Source organism: Athalia rosae, chromosome 7, assembly GCF_917208135.1.
Source record: "Athalia rosae chromosome 7, iyAthRosa1.1, whole genome shotgun sequence".
Lineage (NCBI taxonomy): Eukaryota > Metazoa > Arthropoda > Insecta > Hymenoptera > Athaliidae > Athalia > Athalia rosae.
The window spans coordinates 10916366-10938879 of record NC_064032.1 but is presented as its reverse complement, the minus strand read 5'-3'; the positions used below and the strand labels follow the sequence as shown (position 1 = coordinate 10938879).

The following is a 22514-nucleotide window of genomic DNA, read 5'->3' as shown; positions in this document are numbered from 1 at the left end:
GATTTATTTTTTGCCTAATAGCCCATATTATTATACATACGAGATAGCGGTGTCGAGATGACCACGTGTAAATGAATAATTAATCGAGTAAATATTTACCGATTGAATCGCTATCGACATAGGTGTACATGTGTATCAACGTATGTACATACATACGTATATATCTCGAGACGATTTGGTCACTGTTCGAAAATAAGTGAAAATTTGCGGAAATCACGAGTTTTTCTAACACAAAAATTCAATTCGCATCCCGAATTATCGATCACTGCATATCCGATCATGTAAAATCGATTTTTTTGTCTTTCTGTTGCAGACATAGATTTCATCGGATTAGAAAAGTTTCGATGAACAATCGCCTGCCGAAGGCGTAACTCGTCCCAAAGTGGTGAAGGAATAAAATACTATAAAAAAACACGAAAAAAGTAATCGAAGCAAGATCGATTAATTAAATAAAACTTTTTTGAAAGAAAAAAAGCAAAAAAACCAATCAATTAAAATACAAAATGGCTGACAGAAGAAGAAGGAGTCGTTACCTCACGATAAGCGTACTCCACATCATCATGATAATGTGTCAAGGTAAGTTTGATCCAAGATTATTTCAACAACGCGGGTGTTACAGTGAACTATGTATTTCGCAAATTTTTTTCTCAATTACTTTTTCTGTATTTTAATTTTTTTCTACGAAGGAATTTGCCACGTTATACAGAATTACTGGTTGTGGAAGGAGAAAATTCTTAGTGTCGGATTAATAATAATTAATCGGGGCGGGGGGGGGGGTGAAATTCTTCTGGAAGAGGAAGTTAACACTGCATATATATATGTTATAGAAATTTCGCAGGTAAGAGTGCGGATACGTACGCGTGTCATGTATATTTTTGTGTATACATATATAAGTCAAACTGAAATCAAAACTTCCGTCGCTTATTAAATGGCTGGGAGAGTCGCGAGGGAGAATGAAGAGCGTTTCCCGGGCGGTGGGAATAAGGGAAGGGACGGCGGTGGTTGCAGGGTGAAAAGAGATGGTAAAAACTTGTAATTATCACTAAATAAGAAATTACGAAGCGAAATGTATACCGGCGAAGCGGTGTACGTATTTTCGAATATATACACGCGGAGGACCCCTACTACTATCAAAGTACTCATAGCTATATGTACATCTCTAAACATGGCGCCGACGAAGTATAAGCTCTTGGGCTCGGTTTATTATATATAGTAGCCATTCCGAAAGTTTTAAATGATCCCGCTCTCTCCCTACGATATTAACTCTCTCTCTCTCTCTCTCTCTCTCTCTCTCCCTCTTTTCAAACGAAAATCCCCGAGGTTAGACGTCGCGCGCTTCGTTTTATCATAGAAAATTTTTCACTCCACCAAAGGCGCGTTGTAGACGCTGAATCAAAATCTCCCGAATTCCTTGGCCTTCCTGTATCCCCCCCCCTCCCACCCCGGGACTTCAGGGGTGGGAGGAAATGTAACTCCGATCGTGCCCCGATATATTTTTTTCGTTTTTCCCTCCCCCCCCCCCCCCCCCCCCCTTGTAATTCATACGGTATTCCAGGAGTCTTTTCAAATTTTGAAATTCTACTTACAAAGTTTTCGGATGCAGTGACCCGAATATTTCCAGTAATATGTAGAATCAAACTTATTCTCCGTCTACCTGTCCCGCCTCCTATACACGTAGTTCGTATGTATGTTAGCTATATACACACGTACGTATATACTGCAATATAATTTCGCTTTGACAAAGTACCGTGAAGGTAGCGGGGGGGTGGGGGGGGGGGGGGGGGGGGGTAGATGTCTCTCGGTATGCATGACGTCGTCCTATCCGACGTTTTCGTTTGCAAGTTATGTGCCTTTCCTCAACGCCCAGGATTCGCACCGCTCCCATCTTCCGGGTTACACTTCACCCCCCCCCCCCCCCCCCCCCCCCCCCGGTTTCGTGTTAAGGGAAGCAAAGGTACCCCCGGCATTCACGGTACATATACAGGACGGTATATATATGTTCTTGTAATTTTCCACGTTCACTTTGAACCGGTCTCGCTAATTTAAATACATATTAATGCGCAACACGTGTACCATGCACGAGGATACGTGTACAGTAATATGTACGCATACAGACGTATACACGGAGTAAATATATTATGTACACGTGATAATATCTGTTTAATACCGTGATCACGGACAGGATAGACGTACACCGTACAAACAATGTGGATGAAAATTATTGGCCAAGATAAATAATAATTGGAACGAAAGATCGTACGGGTATGCACGGGCGATGTACGCGGACGTTTCTCTGTGCCTGGTGGTAATGGGCGCGGGAAATTGAATCGACGACGTGGAAGTAAATTTGTAGGAATTTAATAACAGAATATCAGATCATCGACCGTTTCCCTACCTCAGAGGGGTTACCTTATCCCTTATTTCCCTCGGATCCCTTACGCGTCCTTCCTTCGCTGTTTCGCTATACGTCGATGCGCTCGAATATACATAACCCAGGTATGCCAACGTCTTCGGTATAAGCAGGGAAACTGTTGAAAAGTATTTTCAACGTTAAACTATTAGGTAAACTATTTTCAACTATTCGACTCTTTCCTCGAGTAGCAGCGGGCATACAGTCGCGCGTATAACTACACACATCTATCCGTCGAAGTAAGGAGGAAGGAAAAATATGGAAAGAGATATATATATATATCACATAGGGACGTGGAAAACTGCAGCCAGGAAGGGCAGGCGGTGAGGGGAAAAACCCGCGGAGAGGATAAAAGGAATTGGGTATCGCGGATACTTCGAACTTTATACTTCCTTATAGTTTCGCTTCTTCCATCTTCGCTCTTTTCCTGGCTTATGGATCGCGGTACTCGTCATACTCTATACATACGTATATACTCCTACTTTTACTTCGACTCCTGAAGTTCCTGAGGGAAGACGATATCCCGTAGGACCCGTGAACTTGTGGCTGTCGATGTATCCGTGTACACCCGCCAATGTACCGATGCATTTCATATCCAGTGTACGGTAAAAGGACACACGCCTGGATGGAAAGAGCTCGTTTAAGAGGCAGAAAATATCGTCGAGAAACGGTCAACGTCGCCGTCTGAAAATGAGATGGCTTGAAGGAAAAAAAACAAAAACAAAAACGAAAAAAATGAACACCCCGACCACTTTTTCCCGAGGCTTGGAACGCGTTGCATGTATCGCGAATATCAGAGACGATATTGGTACACGTATCTATTGCGCGTCGAGTAATCGAGTCTGTCTTGGAATTTTAACCCAATTTGGACCCCGCGCTGGAAAAATTGCAGCGGTAAAAGAGAAGAGAGAGAAGAGAAAAAAAAAAAAAAAAGAGAAAGAAAAACAAACTGCCATAATAAAAGAACACTGAGTTAGAATATTTGAGCTCTGCGGAGCAATTTTCTTCCGCCGTGATAACATCGTGTTTGGGTAAGTTTTGCTGCAGTATTTTGAAATTAAAAAATTTTCCGACCTTTTTTTTTTTTTTTTTTTTTTTTTTCTGTTCCCTTCTTCATCCTAGCGCAACTTTATCACAAGCGATATTCCAGAGTTATGAATTTCGAGGTGGAAAAAACTTTACCGATTGCCGGTCGCGAAATTTGAAAAAAAAAAAAAAAAAAAAAAAAACGAAAGCTGCAGTCTTCGGATAATCCGAAACGTGTGAGAGAACGGAAAATCGCACCACGGAGTAGATCGAGGTCAGTCGCCCAACGCTACGTTGTATTATCCCGAAGTTAGAGAAGAGTAGGGCGCAGTTTCTCTCTGCGTGTGCCAAAACGTTGAATACATCAGCTCGGGGGGGGTTGATTTTCGAGGCCTTCGACCGACCTTCTCGCCAGATCTTGCCGCCCATATTCGGTGTGTTGCTATTGCTCTTGCCGTTCATGGGAACGGTACAACTAATTTGAATAACGGCGTAACAAATATTAATTTAGGATGGCAACTATACCTTCTGCCATGCCCATGAACCAACTGGTATAATAGGCGTACACCACCACCCTTCCAACGTTTCCTTTCTTCGTGCACAGTAGCCCCACCGTACGATAACACGGCCAGAGGAACCGACCGGAACCTTCACTCGCGCCCCACTGGACTTCTGTGTATAATTTTCTTGGCTCTGTTTGCTCCGATGAATTTTCTCAAACCAATTCCCCTGCCCCCCTGCCCCCCCTTGCCCTCCGCACCGCAATCTTGTCAGACTCTGTAAACACCAAGTTGCGGGTAGAGTGCCGCGGCTCTGTAGAGCGTACGAACGGCGCGGTATGACAAAATATCTCAAACTTCATTTTTCAATTCAAAGTTTCACCGAATCAAGGTCACTCGGTAGTTACGGAGAGAATGGAAAAGCGGGAAAAATCATACCCAAAGTTCTGGCGAGACGAAGGCGATTCTGACGTCGCGCAAGGGTTTCGAAAAATTTTTCATTACGCCAAGAATCGCGATCGAAAGTTTCCGAGGGAAGACCTTTGAACATCGAATGGATAAATGAATGAGCGAGAGAAGGAGAAAAAATGAATGAATTGAGTAAAAATAAGAAAATTTGCATGACTGTTTTGCGCAAATACTATTTAATGATATTTTAACGTCGGAGGGTGGAAAAAAAGGTAGCGTTAGCTTGGGGGGGATTGGAGGGGGGGTTGGAGGGAGTTAAACTTTGGCGTGGTATACTTTTACATCAGAAAGTACTTTAGCAGTAGGTAGGTATCTTGGTTATAAAGTTAGTGTCTACTTCTATCCGTTTTGCGAGAGGATGGCTTCATTCTTTAATTCGCTTACCACCCATTAGGACTTTGAGGAGAAGATGGAGCAGGCAGGAATAGAAGGAGAAAGCAAATGAGCAAGCGGAGGAGAAGGAGATGAAGACGAAGGACGAGGCCGACGAGCCTTCCGCAAAACTTTTCCATTTCATTACGCCCTCATTATCTAGCTCAGCTATCTCCTTCTTCTTCAACTTTTCCCTCACAGGTATACTATCCCCATTTTTATTACCCCTTTTCTAGGCACTTTGATTCCCCTTTGTGGCGTGTTTTGGATTATTTTATTTTATTTTTTTTCGATCCTCACGATACCCAATTACCGTCGATCCTCGGAAAACATCTGCACATGTTTCAAAAAGCGAGAAAAAAAAATGAATGAATAAATAAAAAACCAAAAGGAAACTTTCGTTCTACTGATTTTTGAAATTACAACTCATCGTCAAAAACAGACGTCAATTCCGATATCAATTTTTCTATTACTCTCTCCGTTTTTTTTTTTTTTTTCTCTCACAATCCTCCGATTTTCACTCGTCGGGATTCCGCGAATCGGGTATCCGAATTCGAGCGAATGAAAAAAAGGGCAAATAATAGTCTCCTGGCAAACGAGAGATGGACGAAAAAATTCGAATGAAATTTTCAGCGTTGAAATTCGATCGGTGCACTATATAACCGGAATCCCTCATTGATACGTCCCTAGGGAATTTAGGGTCTTAATTCACGTTAGCACCCGGCGACGAGGACGGCTCTTATCAGGCAACAAATCACCCCTTCTCTCTCTCTCTCTCTTTCTCGTTTCCTACCGCTCTTTCCGCTCCCCTGCAGTTCTATCGTTCGTTTTACGCGAATCGTGCCCTTTTCCCCGTTTATTTTACCACTCTTCCCCCCCGTTGCGGACGTCGCCATTTTCATCCCCGTACCAAGTCTAAACACACGCGCTATAGTACACGTATATACACACCTATACAGGACACGGCGGAGGTGGGCTTCTGTTTCGCACCCGGACCACAAATCATCTGGACGGTGAGCTTAGGATATATATATATATATAGGGGGAAGAACCCGCAGCTACCGTTTCCCGAAGGAAAATAAGGAAAAGTGGAAAAATCAAGGAAAACAAGCGAAAAACAAGAACTGGTCACGATGAGGACCTGTCCGAGGATTCTTAAACACGGTACAGCAGATGAACTCGGCGGTGTAACGAGTCTGTCGAGAGACGCGTCGACTTCTCTTTTTTCCGGTACACGCGCACTGCAGCGGAAAGTTTGCCCCCTCAAGAAAAGATCGGTCTTTTAAATTTTTCCGAGTCGAATAATATATACGTATATCAAATCCTGAAAGACAGCCGGCCCGCTCGCCCGCCGACGTGTTTCAAAAAATGATTATCATTCGATTGAATTTTATGTAACAGCTCGCGATTCTCATCCCCATCCGCCTTCTGCGGTATTTAAAATTTTTTCTTTTCTTGTTTTTTTTGTTTCATCCAATTTCGCGTGTGTTTTGAAATTTTCTTTTCAACCCTCGTTGTGAAAATTTTATTAAATGAAAAACGTAGGGGATGTCGTCGTTGAGGGATGTACCTATACCTTAATCAGCTAGGACACTAGGACAGCAGAAAAGGATAATTGTAATCAGAAAATAATTCATAATAATTCATAAATGCTAATGAGATTTCGTCGGACGTTTTTTTGGATTTTTGGTACACGTTTGCGTTTTATCGTTTTCAGCGAAGAGAAGAAAAAAAAAAAAAAAACGAGAAAAAAACGTTTCCCACTCACGGTGGAGGTTACTGATTTCTACTCATACATTATACCTGTATGTTTGACAAATTAATTCCCACGGAAGGGTGTTTGCAAAAATATTTGTTTAATTAATTCGATATGTTTACGTAAATATTAATTTCACCGGTAGAAGCTATAAATTCGCGGAATGCCTCGCGTGATTAAAAGGAACGTAACGTGAAATTCATTAACTAATTCATCCATAACGAAACAAAAAAAAAAAGAAAAAAAAAAGAAAAAAAAAGAAAATACAAAATACAAAATAAATAAATATGACACGCGATTATTACGATTTCGGATGAAATACGTGTAATAATACGCTGTATGCAGGTACGTACGTACGTGCGTGCGAGGTGAACCGTGTCGCGACGGCGATTATCGTTCGAATTACGCATCCGCGACAAATTCACAAATTGTGCAAAAGCTCCGGTAATTTTCCACCAAAAGCTTTTGGCTTCTGGCTTTTGGTTTTCGGCTTCGCCCGCGAACACGTGTACGCGAATAACTCACGTACGTACGTATACACCAATACATGATAAATCGATACGTAACGAGGGTATGACGATATTGCGAATGGGCCACTTTTTCCTGCTCTTTTTTTTTCTCTCATCCTTTTTTCCCCATTCTTTTATTTTTCCCATTTCGATTTTACTTGTTCCATTTGTCACACGAGGAATTCATCCGTTCATCGAATAACCGATTACCGTATAGGTAAAATCTACGTATAATATATAACCCACTCGTACTCATACGTAAACTGTAAAACCGCATAAAATATGAACACACCTACGTTGCATAGACGTATCGCGAATAATAATTGTTCGCGTTGGAATATAGAGAGGTATAATTTCGCACATACCTACCCACCTATTTCACCTATGAATTTTTCGTTTCCTTTTTTTTTTTTCTTTTTTTTTTCTTTTTGGCAATATTGTTATTTTGCAAATCGAAAGAAAAAAAAAAAAAAAAAACAGACAAAATAAAATTCACGCTCATCACCTACTTCGTTTCCATACGGAAAATCATATACGTCCCTCGTGTGCAATTTGAAGTGTTTCGAATTTGAAGTGCGATGGAATAAAATGAAAAAAGTTGACAAGAGAAAGAAAAAAAAACAAAAAACAGTGCTCCGTACACCTACGGTAGGTACGCGTGAATTTCCCCTCCGTAAACGAGAGAGAGAGAGAAAAATGGAGAAAAAAAAAAAAAAACAAGCGCAGCTTTAAAAATTGCAAGAAAGAAAAAAAGTTTCACGCGAATTACTTTGACGCGAACGATACGGGGGAATACGTGCGTATAGGTATGTGTATATCCATAATCGGAATATACGTGCAATAAAGATGGATCTGCAGAGACTACCTTGTATAGCTTTACAGCCGGGCATACAATCACTTATGCAACAGGTAAATGTCGACGTTTTCCCGTTAGAAAAGGACGAGGTGAATGAGGAGGTGGATGTTCGGTCGGCGGGGGGGGGGGAGGGGGTGGGTGAGAACGGAACGGCGGCAGAAGGGGATGGAGATTACGGGAAGGAACGTTGACACGCAAATGCTCGGGTATAAACTCGCTCGCTCGTTTCACGGAGCACCCTCATCAAGGGAATATCGTTGAGAGTTGTTTCCGATGTAAGCCGACGCCGGTAGGGCGGCTGTGGGGCGCCCGAACCTACCGGAGCGAGCGGGTGATACGGGTGCTTCTTTGTTTCCCCTATTATTGGCCAACGGTATTTTATTTTTCACTACTACCCCCTACCCCGCCCCTCTTTACCGCCTCCCTCCGCTTCATCTCCTTCTCGCTGCTCCTTTTTTCCCTCGTTTATACAGCTGTGGCACTGTGGCTCTTTTTGTCTTCCAATCACGAACCGCCTGCCCCTCTTGCTCTCTCTCAAACACGGCGCCGGACGACGACCCACCACCTTTTCTTCCCTTTCCACCCCCCCCCCCCTCTCCCGGTTTTTCGCGTCCTCTCCCTCCGCCAATTTCGTCCCCCTCGGGAGAGACCCGAAGCTTTCGGTAATACGCCCGAAAATCGCAGCTTCGTACACACGCGCACTTTTCACATGCCTGTAGGTTTTATACGAATACGTGTAATACGCGAATGTGTGGGGGTTGGGTACCTTCGTTCATATAGGTATATGCACGCACATGGCGCATCTATACATAACGCATTAGCTTTTCGTGGTCAAATATTTGGCGAATTTGAAACCATTAACGATTCGTTACACCGACCGGGGGGTGAGGGGGTGGGGGGGGGGGGAGGTTGGACATTCGCGGCGACTTTTTTAATACGGGGGGAGGGTCGCGTACGCGACCCGTATACCGGCGTGTGTGTAACGCAGATAAATCGGGCGAGCGAAATTAGCAGGTCGCAGGTCTTCGTAAACCTCGAGGGTGTTTCTGGACCCGACCCCTTCCCATCGTTTCTTTTCTTCGTTATTCGCTTCCTTCTTTCTTACACCTACTTCCGTTTGCCACGTTAACGTGATTATTGGAAAAAAAGGACAAAAAAAAAAAGCTTCCGGAGCTCGCAGCTTTTTTGAAGGGGGACAATTTTTTTCCATACAACGCGACAAACCGACGCGTTTTTCCTTTTGATATTTCCTTCGCTTGGAACCGATCCGCGCCGACCTATACTGACCTTACCCTAAGTTGGCCCGAACTAGGACAGTCGGGGTATCGAAGGGGGGTGGCGAAGGTAACGCGCGTTAATTTAATAAGCTCGTTTGGATTGTATCCAACCGAGGCGGTTTGTTCACTGCTGAGGTTTATATTCTGGTCTTAGTCCAGATGAAAATGTTCGCTCAGCTGCCGCTTCGCGACCGCTGCTCGCGCATCTCCTTCAAAAATCTACGACAAAAATGTTACGAAATAAATAATCACAAAAATTGTTGTTCCTCGGAACGACGTCATCGAGTTGTACCGTTATTAAAAATTGCAAGAAAAAAACAATGAAGGAACGAGGGACGAACGCTTCAATCTCGTTCTCCCACGTAACCCGTTGCACGAAAAATCGTTCTTATTTTTTTCGTCCAAAATTACAATTTTTCGTTCAAAGAATACCATCAGAGTCGATCGGGTCGAAGAACACGACGTTCAGAAACTGTTCTTGATAGGAAAAAAAAGTTGGCGGATGGAAATTTTTTGCTTTCGAATATTTTCGAGCCCGCAGTAGGAGTTTCGCGGTGCGGTCATATCGTAGCGATAATCATTAGCAACGGCGGCGTGACGAGGAAGTCGAATGTTCCCAATGCAAACGTTGATTCTCTTTGTGGTCTGCACCGTTAGAGTCTGTTATTTGCTACGGTATTGTATCGGGTACGGGTAGCCGTGGGTCAGAACAGAATAGAATAGAACAGAATGGAAAGGTAATAGAACGGAATAGAATATACCAATATCGAGAACATCCTGACATTGATCTACTGTAATTGACTGCTGCGCCGCTGCTGCACTGTTGACCGTAGAGCCCCATATCCTGGTCCTTTATACACGTAACATCCCCTCGTGTAAACCCGCAAACATCCCGTAGCGCTAAACAAAACATTTACAACAATTATTAAATTCGCTCGTACGAGTGTATGATGGGTTGGATTTATTCAAACGTTGGACCATCGCTCGTTGTCCGACGAGGACATCTTCCGTTTGATTTTCATCCGACGACGCGCGGTTAGTTTTTTCGAATAAAGGCGAGTCGGAGTCGCGTGTTGATCGGCGATTATACGAAATGGAAAGAAGAAATAAACCGAGAGAAAGAAATGTCGAATTCAAAAGAGCGGGATGGAAGAAAAACGAAGGATGGGGAAAAGGAATTCGATCGTTGGTAAGGTGGTGGTGGTCTTCAACGTCGTCTTGGGCATTCATCTTCCATTTGAAGAAAGCCCTTGTCTCACCTGACGTCGGATTTTCAACCGTCTCGAAAAACATCACCTTTCTCCGGTGTTTTTTTTTTTCTGCAATCGTCACTCTACGTCCCACTACGTAATTATTTCAAAGCGCAGCTTTTTGAAGTAATGACAAAAAAAAAAAAAAAAAAAAAAAAGGTAGAAAGTAAAAAGCACTTCGAAAAATGCGAAACCGAAGAATAAAATCGAGGCGGAAGTTCGGAGGAAGGAAAAAGTCGCGCGGTGTAGGAGCCGTGCGAAATTTACAATTTTTTATTTCGTCGTTTCAAATCGATACCGACTATATTTTTTGGTTTTGCGAATTTCGTAGTTTCACAAAGTGGAGAGAGAAGGCGCGAGGGAAAAGATAGATAGAGATATTTATGCGTCAGTGCAAACCGGAGATATCGAAGTTAATCCCCAGTTACTGGCGGTTTAAATCGTTCGACGAATGGTAAAACCCTATTATAGATAGTAAAAAAAAAAAAATGGCCAAATTTTTTATTCAACTTTTTTTCCGAACCTCCTCTTGAAACAACATTGGAACAAAAAAAAAAACAGAAAACGAAATATACACCGAGAATTTATTTCACCACCCTCGCCAACTCCGATTCCCGAATTTATCAACTATTATAGACAATAAAAGTGATATTACATTATTTACAGACAAATTTTTGCAAATTTACGAAAACGGACCACAAAAAAAAAAAGAAAAATCAAATGAAACGCTTCAAAGCAGAGTTGAAGTCTCGTTTTTTCCTTCAACCCCGAAAACCGGGAGACGAAAAAAAAACCACAGCGAATGGGAAAAAAAGCCTTTTCGAACCGTAATTCACAATAATTTGTCAGATAATGACCAGTTATAACTAAATAAGCTACTTGTAAATTTTATAATTAGGGGATGATAATGGGGTAATTTTTTCTGGCAAGTTATACGTTGTATACGTACGTATATATGAAACGTTAGGTACATACAGGTATGTACACGAGGTTGCAAAAAAGAGAGAAACTTTGACAATCATATTTAATAGGGAATCTCTGTGTATAAAAGAGACAGTGGTCCACATGCAACTTTCCTCTTTTCCCGTCCCTACGTTTTACCGCGCCCCATACCCCCCGGGCCCCCTTCTGAATGCAGGGTGAGTCCGTACACACAAGCGAATGGGAGTAAGAGATGGAGCAAAAAGGAGGGGGAGAGGGGGAGGAAAGAAGGGGGTGTGGATAGCGGTGGTTCAAACTAGAGTTCTACTCCCGGTACTCGTGCCTCTAAAAGTCCTGCAAACCACCTCCGCTCCCCCCCCCCCCCCCGCCCCCCTTTTCCTTCTCTCCCGCATCTCCCACGGATCGCCTTCCCCAGGGCACGGACGTTGTGCCGCATAGCGGCACAGTCTAATCAAATTTAATAACTTTTGCGCCGCACCGCCCCGACGTTCTATCTCTCAACTGTGTCTCTCGGGTTTGTTATACTCCGTTTCTCGGTCATTTTCTTCTTCGCCTTCTCACTTCCATACCACCCTGCCAAGCGAGGCGCCCCCCTTTCCCCCTCCCTCCTCACTCCGACCACTTTCATTTTATCTTGTCATTTTTTTCTCTCGCTTTTCCCATTTAAATTTTCGTTTTCTTTTTTTTTTTTTTTTTTTGGATTAATTTCTTCATTCATTTTTTGCTTTTTTAAATTTACTTTTCGAGACTTTTTCGAAACTGATTTGATCACTCCTGTTTTTCTGAAGGAACGTTTCGAAAAATTACTCGGACTTCCTTTCATCCTCGCTCGAGGCAGAATAGAAAAACGGATCCAGTCGTGGGGATTTTTTTTGTGTTTCGTCGAAGCACCGAAGCTGCTTACATTAATGGATTTGAGGATTTGATAACTGGACAGTTTTGCGACAAGGTATAAAAAAAAAAAAAAAAATTTATTCATCGAACTCTAAATTTTTCAAACTTGGTTCACCACGTCACGTGCATATTTCCCTTCATTTTGGGGACATTCAATCTCGCCCCACATTTATGGTGTACATACTGTAGTATACGAACGATCGGAGCATTTTGCAAAATTTGAAACCAACTTGACTAACAAATAGATACGAAACTCTCGTTGTGCATTTTCAGATTCTCCGCCATAAATCGTTGCATGGTTAGGTATACGCGCTATGTGTTCACGTATAGTTACATCCATTTCAGGTGTACCTAAAACGCGGGTTACATACAAGCGTAATAGGCGTGTATACGGGGGTATGTAATATGTATGTACCCACTTTTCGCTGCCATGTTGCTGCTGCTGCTGCTGCTGCTGCCTGCCTGCCTGCATGCTCGCCACCTTCTCTTTGTCGCGCTGGTAAGCTTGTACATACTCGTATATACACATATATATATATATATATATATATATATATATACACGTGGTACATAGTTATACGCGTGATGCTACAGGGTTAGTATCTGTATGCGAGTTGCCGTAGCCCGGCGGAGTCTGCAACCTGAGGGATGAGAGGGGACTCTAGGGGAATGAGGGATGGGGGAAAGGAGAGGAAAACGCGTATAACGGCAGTCGATTTATCACCCTATACGTTTCTAACAATTTCATGCGAGATGTAGGTAGGGCATAAATATACGCGCGTATACACACACACACACCTACGTACGTGTAGGGTGTACATAATATACCTGTTAGCGACGACGAGCCGCGCGTCCCCATCTGCCTACGTCCCGTCCAGACTCGCCGCTCGCTCCCTCGTCAACCTTTCGATAAGTTTATTTCGCCGCGGATGGGGATGTCCTCTAATTTCTCTGACCCGACGCCCGACATCCTCACCGCGCAAACCCGACCCCGGAGGGCCCGAGTCACGCGTGGTCCACGTGTAATACGGTCGCGGTTCCTCGCTCGCGCAGATTTTCCCGATCAACTTACCTGGAAATTTCTCGGCGAGCCGAACACACACGTCGGGGGCCCCCAGGACCTCTTTTTTCAGCCGTTCTGAATCCTCACCACTTCGATACACGTGGTCGATAATCGAAAGTGCAGTTTCTTTTAGAATTTTTACTCAGAGGGATATTTCTATCACTTTTATTGAGCGACGAGCTTCGATATCGAAGATCCGGAAAACGACTGGAGACGAGGATATACACAAGGAACAGAGGCGAGGAGAGAAATGGTATAATAAGGGTGAAATTAAGCTTCGAGGGGTGTACCCTCTTGTAGTAGGAGCGCCCGAACCAGCAACGAGATTGAGGAAGAATGAAAGAGAAAAGGAGATAGAAGGAGAGGGTAATAATTGAGCAGTCTCGGCAGTGATAGAAGGAACGGGCGTATCAGCCAAGCAGCCAGACAGCTATACACCAACGGTGGCCACCCAGCCGGCAACCCCACCGCCGCTGCCACCGCTATCCTTATAGCGGTGCAAGTTGCATGTAGGTCAGACTTTACTGCGACAGTACGTGCCTCTTCTCCCGGAAACCAGAGTGAGCGGCACATGGGCGTTACCAAAAAAGAAATCGAACATCCGAGCAAAACGCGCTTGACGAAAGGATTTCTTTGAATTATTTTCTGCAATTTTTTTTTTTTTTGTTTTTGTTTTTTTATTTCCGCTCGCGACTAATCGGATGCTCATTTTTATTACCTACGGTACCTTGACTCGGTCCGCGCTCCCGCGTAACCGGAATGCGATGACGCCGCGTTGGGTCGGATTTTTTTGTCGTTGGAAAATTAGCGTTCGCTCGAGAAAGAAAAAAAATTAAAAAAAAACAACCGAAAAACTTACACCGTCTGAAATTTTCGCGGCATTTTTTCGGCGGCCGAAATTCGATTTCGTCGGTGATTTTATTGGCGTCGATCGAGCGGATGGTAGACACGAACGTGTCGAATTCGGGTGATCGCTGACAATGAGAGCGAGGAAACGTATCGTTGGTACATATATGTATGTATATATATGTAAGTTGAGTTGTGGGAAATGAGCGAAATGAGCGAAAAGAGCGACACGAAACGGGGTGCGGGTACGGCTAACCACTACGACTATACCGAGGGTTGGAAATCGGAGGGGGGGTGGTTGATGCTTCTTTATTCTTCAAGGGGGTGGAAATAATAGCGGCAATAATAGCGACGCGGTCGTATCCCCGCGAACCGCGCGAGAGATAGTTGGTCTCCTCCTCTTTTCCCGTCCCTCCCTCGCCCCCCCCCCCCCTCCCCCTTCTTTCTCCCTCCTCGTACCTCGCGCCGCTCTTAGTCGTAACCGCGCCCTTATTTTTACCTCAAGAAACAATATAACGTGATTTAGTAGACAATTACGAACGCGTACATATTTTCTCGCCTCCTCTCTTTCTCTCGCTCACGTCCCCCTTGAGCGCTCCGTCTTTATCCCACATCCGTACACACGTACGTGTGTGTATGTGTACGTATACTGTATATACTCATTTCAACATCGCCAACGCAAACTGTCGCCTTTACAACGCTTCTAGGCGTAAACCGCGCCACTTTCCCACCACCCCCCACCCACCCCCTCTCGCCCTTCACCCGGAACACATTTCTCCCGTTCCACTTTCAGCCCCGACAAAATCAACCCCGAGTACGAGCGCGCTTCCACTTCTCCAAAATACATACATATATACGTAAAACATCATCGAGTCAATATCTCGACCGAACTCCGACCGTACGACTTGACTAAAAAAATCCGATGCACACCGACTCCGAATTTCTTCTGTTTTTTGTTTTTTTTTTTATTTCCTGTCCCTAATTCGGGAGACGGACGGTTAAATTATGAATGACGGACGCGTAGCGAAGTTCGCCGGTCGATCCGACCGATTAGCCATCGCTCGGGATTCTCCCGTTCATCGCGGGTGTGCGTACAAAAACGCACGGTAGCATAGGGAAAGTGACATCCAGACTCGGAGGGGTTCGTGAATTAATAACACAAACGAGACAGGCACACGTTTCTCGTTTCTACGGTATCTCAGGTGTTTCGGTGTACCTATGAGCGTACATACACACAACACACCGTTCGTACGAAGGGCGGTTGGCTACGACACGTGGTGTAATGTATAAGGTGTTACACAATACCGTAGCTCGTACGTGTATTCACAGTAGCGGTATAAGGAGTCGCCAGTTTTGAGGGTGAAATTCTAAACCCAAACGATAATCTTGGGCTTGCTTGTAAATTAGTACAGCAGCCCCTTAATGGATCTTGAGATGAAGCTACGCGGATAGAGAGAGAATGACGAGGGGATATTTGCCTTTTGCGTGTTACGCGTGTACGCGTGTCAATCCGTGTTGTACGTGAGCTGTGCAAGGGGACCGTCTTGTTCCGCCATTTTACATAATTGCGGAAGAAGCTATCGTGTATCGAGTCGAATGAATGTTCGAAAGTGTTCGGGGAGGAAGAGTATCGAATATCGAGGAAAGTACTCAAAGCCGAATATCGAAGAAAGAAGACGGTTTTGGTAAATTCGGTAAGTCCCCCCCCCCCCCTTCGCCCCCCGCCGGCGTCTATAATTATTCTGAATTCGATCCGGCGAGACCTGCGAAAAAAAAAAACCAACGCGAACTGTGGAGACAGAGAAAAGTGCGCGAGTACCGTGGAATAAGGAATGGGAAAAGAGAAGCTCGTATATTTTCGCTCCAGTCGGAACCGTGCAGCGTAAAATCCTTTTCGGGGTAAAGCAGTAAACGAAGATCTGCAGTCATATAATTTGACGGGTTCGCGATATTCGGTTCCGAGTGGAAATAGAAAAAGGTGAATGAGATTTTTCGTTTCGACATCGTGGAAAACGAAATGGCTACTGTACGTACGAACGAGGTACGTACGTACATACGTTGTACGTGGCATTTTACCCACGCACTTATATCCAGATACAGGGGGTTGCGATGCTCGCCGACCGCAACGTCGAGATAGAAACCCTTTTCTTTTCTTTCGCTTTTCTTTTGTGCACTAAGATTAGTATACCACGGACAAATAAGAGAATGGGCTGTTTTTCTCGCCCTTCGCCATTTCATCCCTTCGTCCCTTCTCCACCCACCTCCCCCCCCCCTTCCCCCGCAGGAGTTGCCTTTTGGATTTCGAGATAAAAAAAAAGAAACCGAAGGTGAAAAGAGAAAGGATTTCGGTCGCGGATACGAGATAAGGTTCGCTGCGGCGTCACCCTTGTGCGATGACGATTGAAGTAAGAGCGACCAAAAAAAAAATAAGAAAGAAAGAATAACCGAAACAGCAAAAAAAGAGAAACGAACGAAATAATACAAGCAAATAGGAGAAGAATGAGAGCTTTATTCCGAGGGATGCAGATGACCGAAAGCTCAACTCTGAAGTTGTGTATATGTGTAACACGTATACCTTATATACATATACATTCGTAAATAAAGTAGAAAGAAGAACGGTATCCCTGCAGAACTGTTTTCCATACCTATCCCCTTCGTCTCATCCCATTCATCCCCTCTGAATATATGTACCTATATACCACACACTCTTATTTCGTTGGCATTTCGCGTTTCGCTCTATACACATTTCTTTTCTTTTTTCTGGTTTTCACCCGTATACTACACCGATTGATCTCCTAAATCGGAAGATTCGTTTGCCGCCACTTTACATCTGCAGGGAGGGTTGTGAGAAAAAAAACACAAAAAAAAAAAAAACACACGAGAAAAAAAAAACAAAGTATTATCGCACGTTGTCCTTTTCCCGTTCTATGGGTATTGTTTCCCGTAATGGAACTGAAATAAAATTCGAGGTGGGAATCGTTTTTCGTCGTAATCGAGCGAGGGTAGTTTCGTTTGTTGTCGTTTTTTTTATTTTTCCTTCGTTTTTCGCTCTATTGATTTGGTTAATCATCGTCGCAAATTTGTCGACCAACCGAAACTCGGAAACGCCTAAACGAAACGAGATGAGCATCTTGTTTCTAAATTCGCGCGCTGCGTAACGAGCGTGTGCCGATCGTTGTATTTTACTTGCGGGCCGATCTTTTGACTTTGCAAAGTGAGCGACTGAATCGTGCCGCTGAACGGCGATGACATTTTATTCGGGGTTGATGTTCAATTCTTCAAATATGTCAGCTGAACGCTTTTTTAATCAAATCGAAAACTGCCAGCCACAAAAAAACAATTTTGTAGTTTTCAATTTTTCTCAATATTGGGGCTTATAAAATTGACCCGGTCACCGCCAAATTTTTCGATCCTAAAATCGGAAAATCGAGGATATCTCGATGGGAAAAAAATACGTCGGAAGAGCATCCTCTGATCAATTTTGAAGAAACTTAATTTTTTTTCCCGAAATTTGAAAAAAATCCAAAGGGAAAAATCCTTTGGATTTTTGTCGATTCTTGGGTCAAAAATCGACTTTTTATTTTTATCGGATTTTCTATGATATTCTTATTCGCAAGTTGAATCGATCCATCCATAAAATTGATCGAGTTATTGTAGCTATTTTTTTGCATTTTGGAGTCGAAAAATTGAGATATTTAACGATTTTATTCTCAGATAGATAAACTGCGTCGCGTTCATTGTGTCAATAACTCGTCTGATTAGATGCCGGCTGGCCTCGTCGGTAACATAATAAATGGTTGGTAGGTTTCTATAAGGTCATCTCGCTCAACACGGCCGACGACGCGTAAACATGTACAAGTACGGTGAATCGTAGGACGCCAGCGTATAACGTGTATAAATGAAATATGCCCTCGAAAGTAGTGTAAAGATTTGATATTTCCAGAAATAAATTATACACACATACAATAACGGCGAATAATGCAAATTTGGACAATAGACGATCTAATATAATGTTGAAATCGCACAGAGAGACATATAAATAACAGATCATCAATAAAAACGAGACACAGTGAATGTGAAAATCGATAAAATTGGATAAAAGAGCTCACTTACCCAGGTAGCGATGTATGTATATAAATATCAATGGACGATATGAAAAATATAAAATTAGTTACAACTCACTTTTACGTCGTACGATCGACACGACGGCCCGGGGAGGAAAGAGCGAGCTGACGATCCGCTTCCTGGATTATCCTAAATTCCTTCGTACTCTATCGGTCTGAATCGACAATTCGGCGATCTCATCGCCCCTCCATTACACCCATGTGACCAACGTATCACAATATACCTGCGGTTAACCCACATGGGAGCCCACAGGTATCTCGATGATAATAATCCGTAGATTGACAACAAAAAAAAAAAAAAAAACTCTCAACATATGCGTGTGAAATGAAATTACGTGCGATTGGATAAAAAATGACTGGAAAAAAAAATTGAAAACAACCGAAGAAATCGGTAGATACCGGGGTGACTTGGAACAACGAGTTTGTAAAAGTTTCGAGTGAGGAAACGAGGGCGATGAGTGATACGGGGACAAGACGAGCGACAAGAAGAAAAAAGGTGGAAGTAAAAAAACTGAAAAAAATTGGAAAAAAAAAAAAAAAATAAACCAAAATATGAGGAAGAAAGGGAGCAGACCACCTATACATTACACGCACACACGTATAGATATATATATATATATATATATAGTTGAGAAAGTCACTTAAATACTGCCGCTGCCCCACCAGTTAGAGGAGCTTAAAATTGAATGAGATGTTTATCGCCCTGCAAGTTTCTCGCCCTCTCTTTTTATCCTCTTTTTTCCTTCTTTTTCTCTTTCTTCTCTCCTTCTCATTCGCCGGGTTCGGGTATCCGTTGGTTGTGTATGTATGTATACCGCACGTACATACATACCTATGAATCGATGCTTTTTCACAGATAGCAGCAACACCGGTGGGCCGTGCCGGGCTTATATTTTCCCAACTCGCTCGCGATCACCACAGTTTCCAAATCCCTCAGGATTCGGGAGCGACTTTCTCCTACCGAACCCTCACCCCTCCCCCCCCCCCCCCTACCCCACTCCCTCTCGACGATTCGACGACCGCAATTTAACTTCTCTCGCATTTAATCGTCAAAGACTAAACCTAATCCTTCCAATTTTCATTTTCAATTTTCGTTCCACCTTTCAATCTTATTTCTGGCTCCCCGATCGGCTTTCTTCTTCTCTTATTCTCTTATCTTTTCTCTCGTTTCATTTCGATGTTCGTTCGAATTTTTCACGTATATCTTCAATTCTCGATCATTTAGCGAGAGTAAGAGATAAGATGGTACAAGATTCGAGCAATATTGTTCCACCGTTTCCCCATCTCGTTGCCGGCTTTTCGTTCGGGGACGAGTAGTCAAAACAGCTTTCGCTAGACGTTAATTGGGAAAGTTTTGTTATCCCCCGTTTTCCCCCGTCGCCATTCCGAACGTTTCGAATGGGGTGTGAAAAATTAATGGCGTCAGATTATTACGTATGCATGAACATCTCACACGTATATACATATATACATACACATACGAATATATATATCACCCATACTAGCGTACAAAAGTGTATCCGTATAACGTTGGGTCAGATTCGGATAGGGAGTACATACCTCCGATGCGTCGCCATTAGAAATATATCCGGTTCACAATTAGTCGCGTCATTTAGAACAGAGTTGAGGACGTTTAAGGTTTCTCCGATAATTTCTTCGCCGGTATTGTATAATACGGACCGGGCACGTTCGACCTGTCGTCGCTCGGATCGTGGCGCGGTAAAATTTCGTTGTTTCGTTGCAACGGGGAAAAAGCGAGTAACAAATACGCGGATCGTGTATGTAAAGTTTATGTATATGCATAATACACGGCTGTATCCTAGGTAAAACTATGCGCGGGAAATATTCATACCGTATATACCGGATGTTCCGAAAGGGCGCCAACGTCATGAATACATTAAATTATAAACGCCCGTATACGGGGATTCTTTCCTACGTCATATCCTCTCTCTGTACATATACCGCGCGGTACATACACGTATACAGATGTAAGGATTTTGAGTGCGTGTACACACCTAGTTTCCACCTACGTGCATATGTGATATCCCGAAAAATTGGGGGTGGACGAAGAATAAAGAAAGAAAATGTGAAAAGAGAAAAAACGAAAAAAAAAAATATACTCACAAGAAGGCAGGGGGTGGAAAGAGACTGGGGGCGTTGTCTTTCCGTCCGTCTGTCTCTCCCGCCCCCTACTTTTCTTCTCTCTGTGTTAAATATCAGTAAATATTTTCCGTGCATATAACATTTTTACGTTAAATCAAAGAGAGAACGGAAATTGACGTTTAAGTACCTCAAACTTATAATCGGATTTTGAAACACAGCCGATATCGATCTTGTTATACACGATTTGTGACGAAATTTATTTCTTATCGGAGGGAGTGTCGGCGGCGGCGCGTCTTTCGCCACTTATATTATTCGGAACAACTCGGTCCAACAATCGGTTGTCATTCGACGAAAGTGTCTTTTTTTTTTTTTTTTTCTCTTTAAATCTAATTTTTCCGCTCTTCTTCCCCGTCGAGAGTTGCTTCTCATTTCCCCCCCTTCCGTCTCTCCTGTTACGGTGTCCCTCTTTTCCTCTCCGTGTTTTCGGAAAATGTCAAAAGAGACAAAGAGGAAACGTAGCGCGAGAGCACGAGATTACGAGCATTCATTATACACGTAATAACACCGCTAGGTGGGCCAATTCGGCCCCGGCGTGAATAGAGCCCCGTGGCAAAGCTGAGGGGGCATACGCGGGGCGCAAGTTCGGGGTGAGATTTTGAGAGCTCGCGAGCACCGCGGGCTGCCTGGCCGGCGGGGTAAACGGGGAGGAAGTGCAGCAGCGGCAACGGGGCAACTATAACTGTAACCGTAGCGTTGTGAGGTGAGTCATGGTTCACTTGGGAAATGAATGCTCTGTCGCGGTCGCAACAAGCCCCAAATGCTCACCGCGAATCGTAGCCCTGAAACACCACCATCCCCCCGTCCATGCAACTCCCATCGGTAAACGTGGTGTGTTCTATCTGGAGTATAGGAACGTACGTACGTATCTGTATAAGCCGGTGTGCGTGAGGGGCCAACCAGGAACAACGTCGTACGAAAATTCGACGGAACGCGCGACGCACGGATATTGTTATACATATGTATCAGACCCGACCGCGTGCGTACGTAAACGTACACGTAAACGCGTCACGCCGGTTTTCTCAGCACGCGGGCGAAGTTTTTCTCTCACTTTATGTTTTTTTTTGTTTTTTTTTTGTTTCTCATCTTCTTCTTCTTCTTTTTCTTCCTCTTCCGCGGCCCGCTGACTTTTGCGGGGTACGTAGTTCGCACGATCGTTGTCCGTCGATTGTAACTTTTCCACGTCACTCGTGCGTTCAGTTGCGTACACATTATAATATATTTGTCGTTGATGAGGTGGGTCCGCCGTATTGCTCGGTATTATATTACGAGGCACTAATATCATTATGTATATAATATGATAACGAAAGTCAGCCCTATTATTACGTCGAGGTGTAGCAATGATAAATTTTTGGAGAGGTTGTTATAACAATGTTATAAGGCGTAATACCCCATCCACTTATTTGGGTTCGGGCTTGGGTTTAGGTGGATTTAATATTCAAGGTTTGCTACCCCGTACCCGTACCCGTCCCCGTCTCTCGACCCCTCGTACTACCGCTGCTATTTTTTTGTCCTCCTCTATTACAGCCCTCTCAAACTAATGGACGGAGATTAAGGCCCTCCGACATAATAATTAAAATTACACCGAAATATCCGAGCTCGGAACCCGGCAAAGCAGAGCACCTACCTCGGCGGCGGGCGCACTTACGCCTCCCCCCCTCCCCCCACCTACGTACCCCTGTGTTATATCTATGCACAAATATATATATTACACACACACGCGTATGTATTATTTTATCCCCAACCTCGCTGCGGAGTGAGAATTACGTACTATGCCCTTTTCGAGGAAAATTTCTTTCTTTTTTTTTTTTTTCCGGCCAACTCCTCTCTCTCTCTCTCCGTCATCTATTTTTCTACGAGGATTTGCATAATCATGATGTGAGAAGAGGGCGGAAAAAAAATGAAAATCATCTCCGGCTCGGGCTCATCTTCGTCTTCGTCTACGACTCTTGTCTCACCGGCGAGTGTCGCATCGACCCGGTATCTGACTTCAATTTTCGCCTTCGTCTACGACTCGATCTTCATCTTGACCTGGTTTTTTTCCCCGCGCGTTATTCGTGT

At 43.7% G+C, this 22514-nt stretch overlaps 1 protein-coding gene across 4 annotated transcripts in view; it reads left to right on the top strand.

Moving 5' to 3' along the window:
* LOC105691085 (lachesin-like) overlaps positions 1–22514 on the top strand; it is a 123611-nt gene that overhangs the window by 7712 nt on the left and 93385 nt on the right. For all 4 annotated transcript variants that reach the window (XR_007279243.1, XM_048657907.1, XM_048657906.1 and 1 more), the window contains exon 2: positions 314–576. Coding sequence is in view for 3 of the 4 variants with exons in the window: in XM_048657907.1 (XP_048513864.1) it covers positions 504–576 (73 nt within the window). In the remaining variant the exon portion in view is untranslated. The remainder of the gene's footprint in view (positions 1–313; positions 577–22514) is intronic.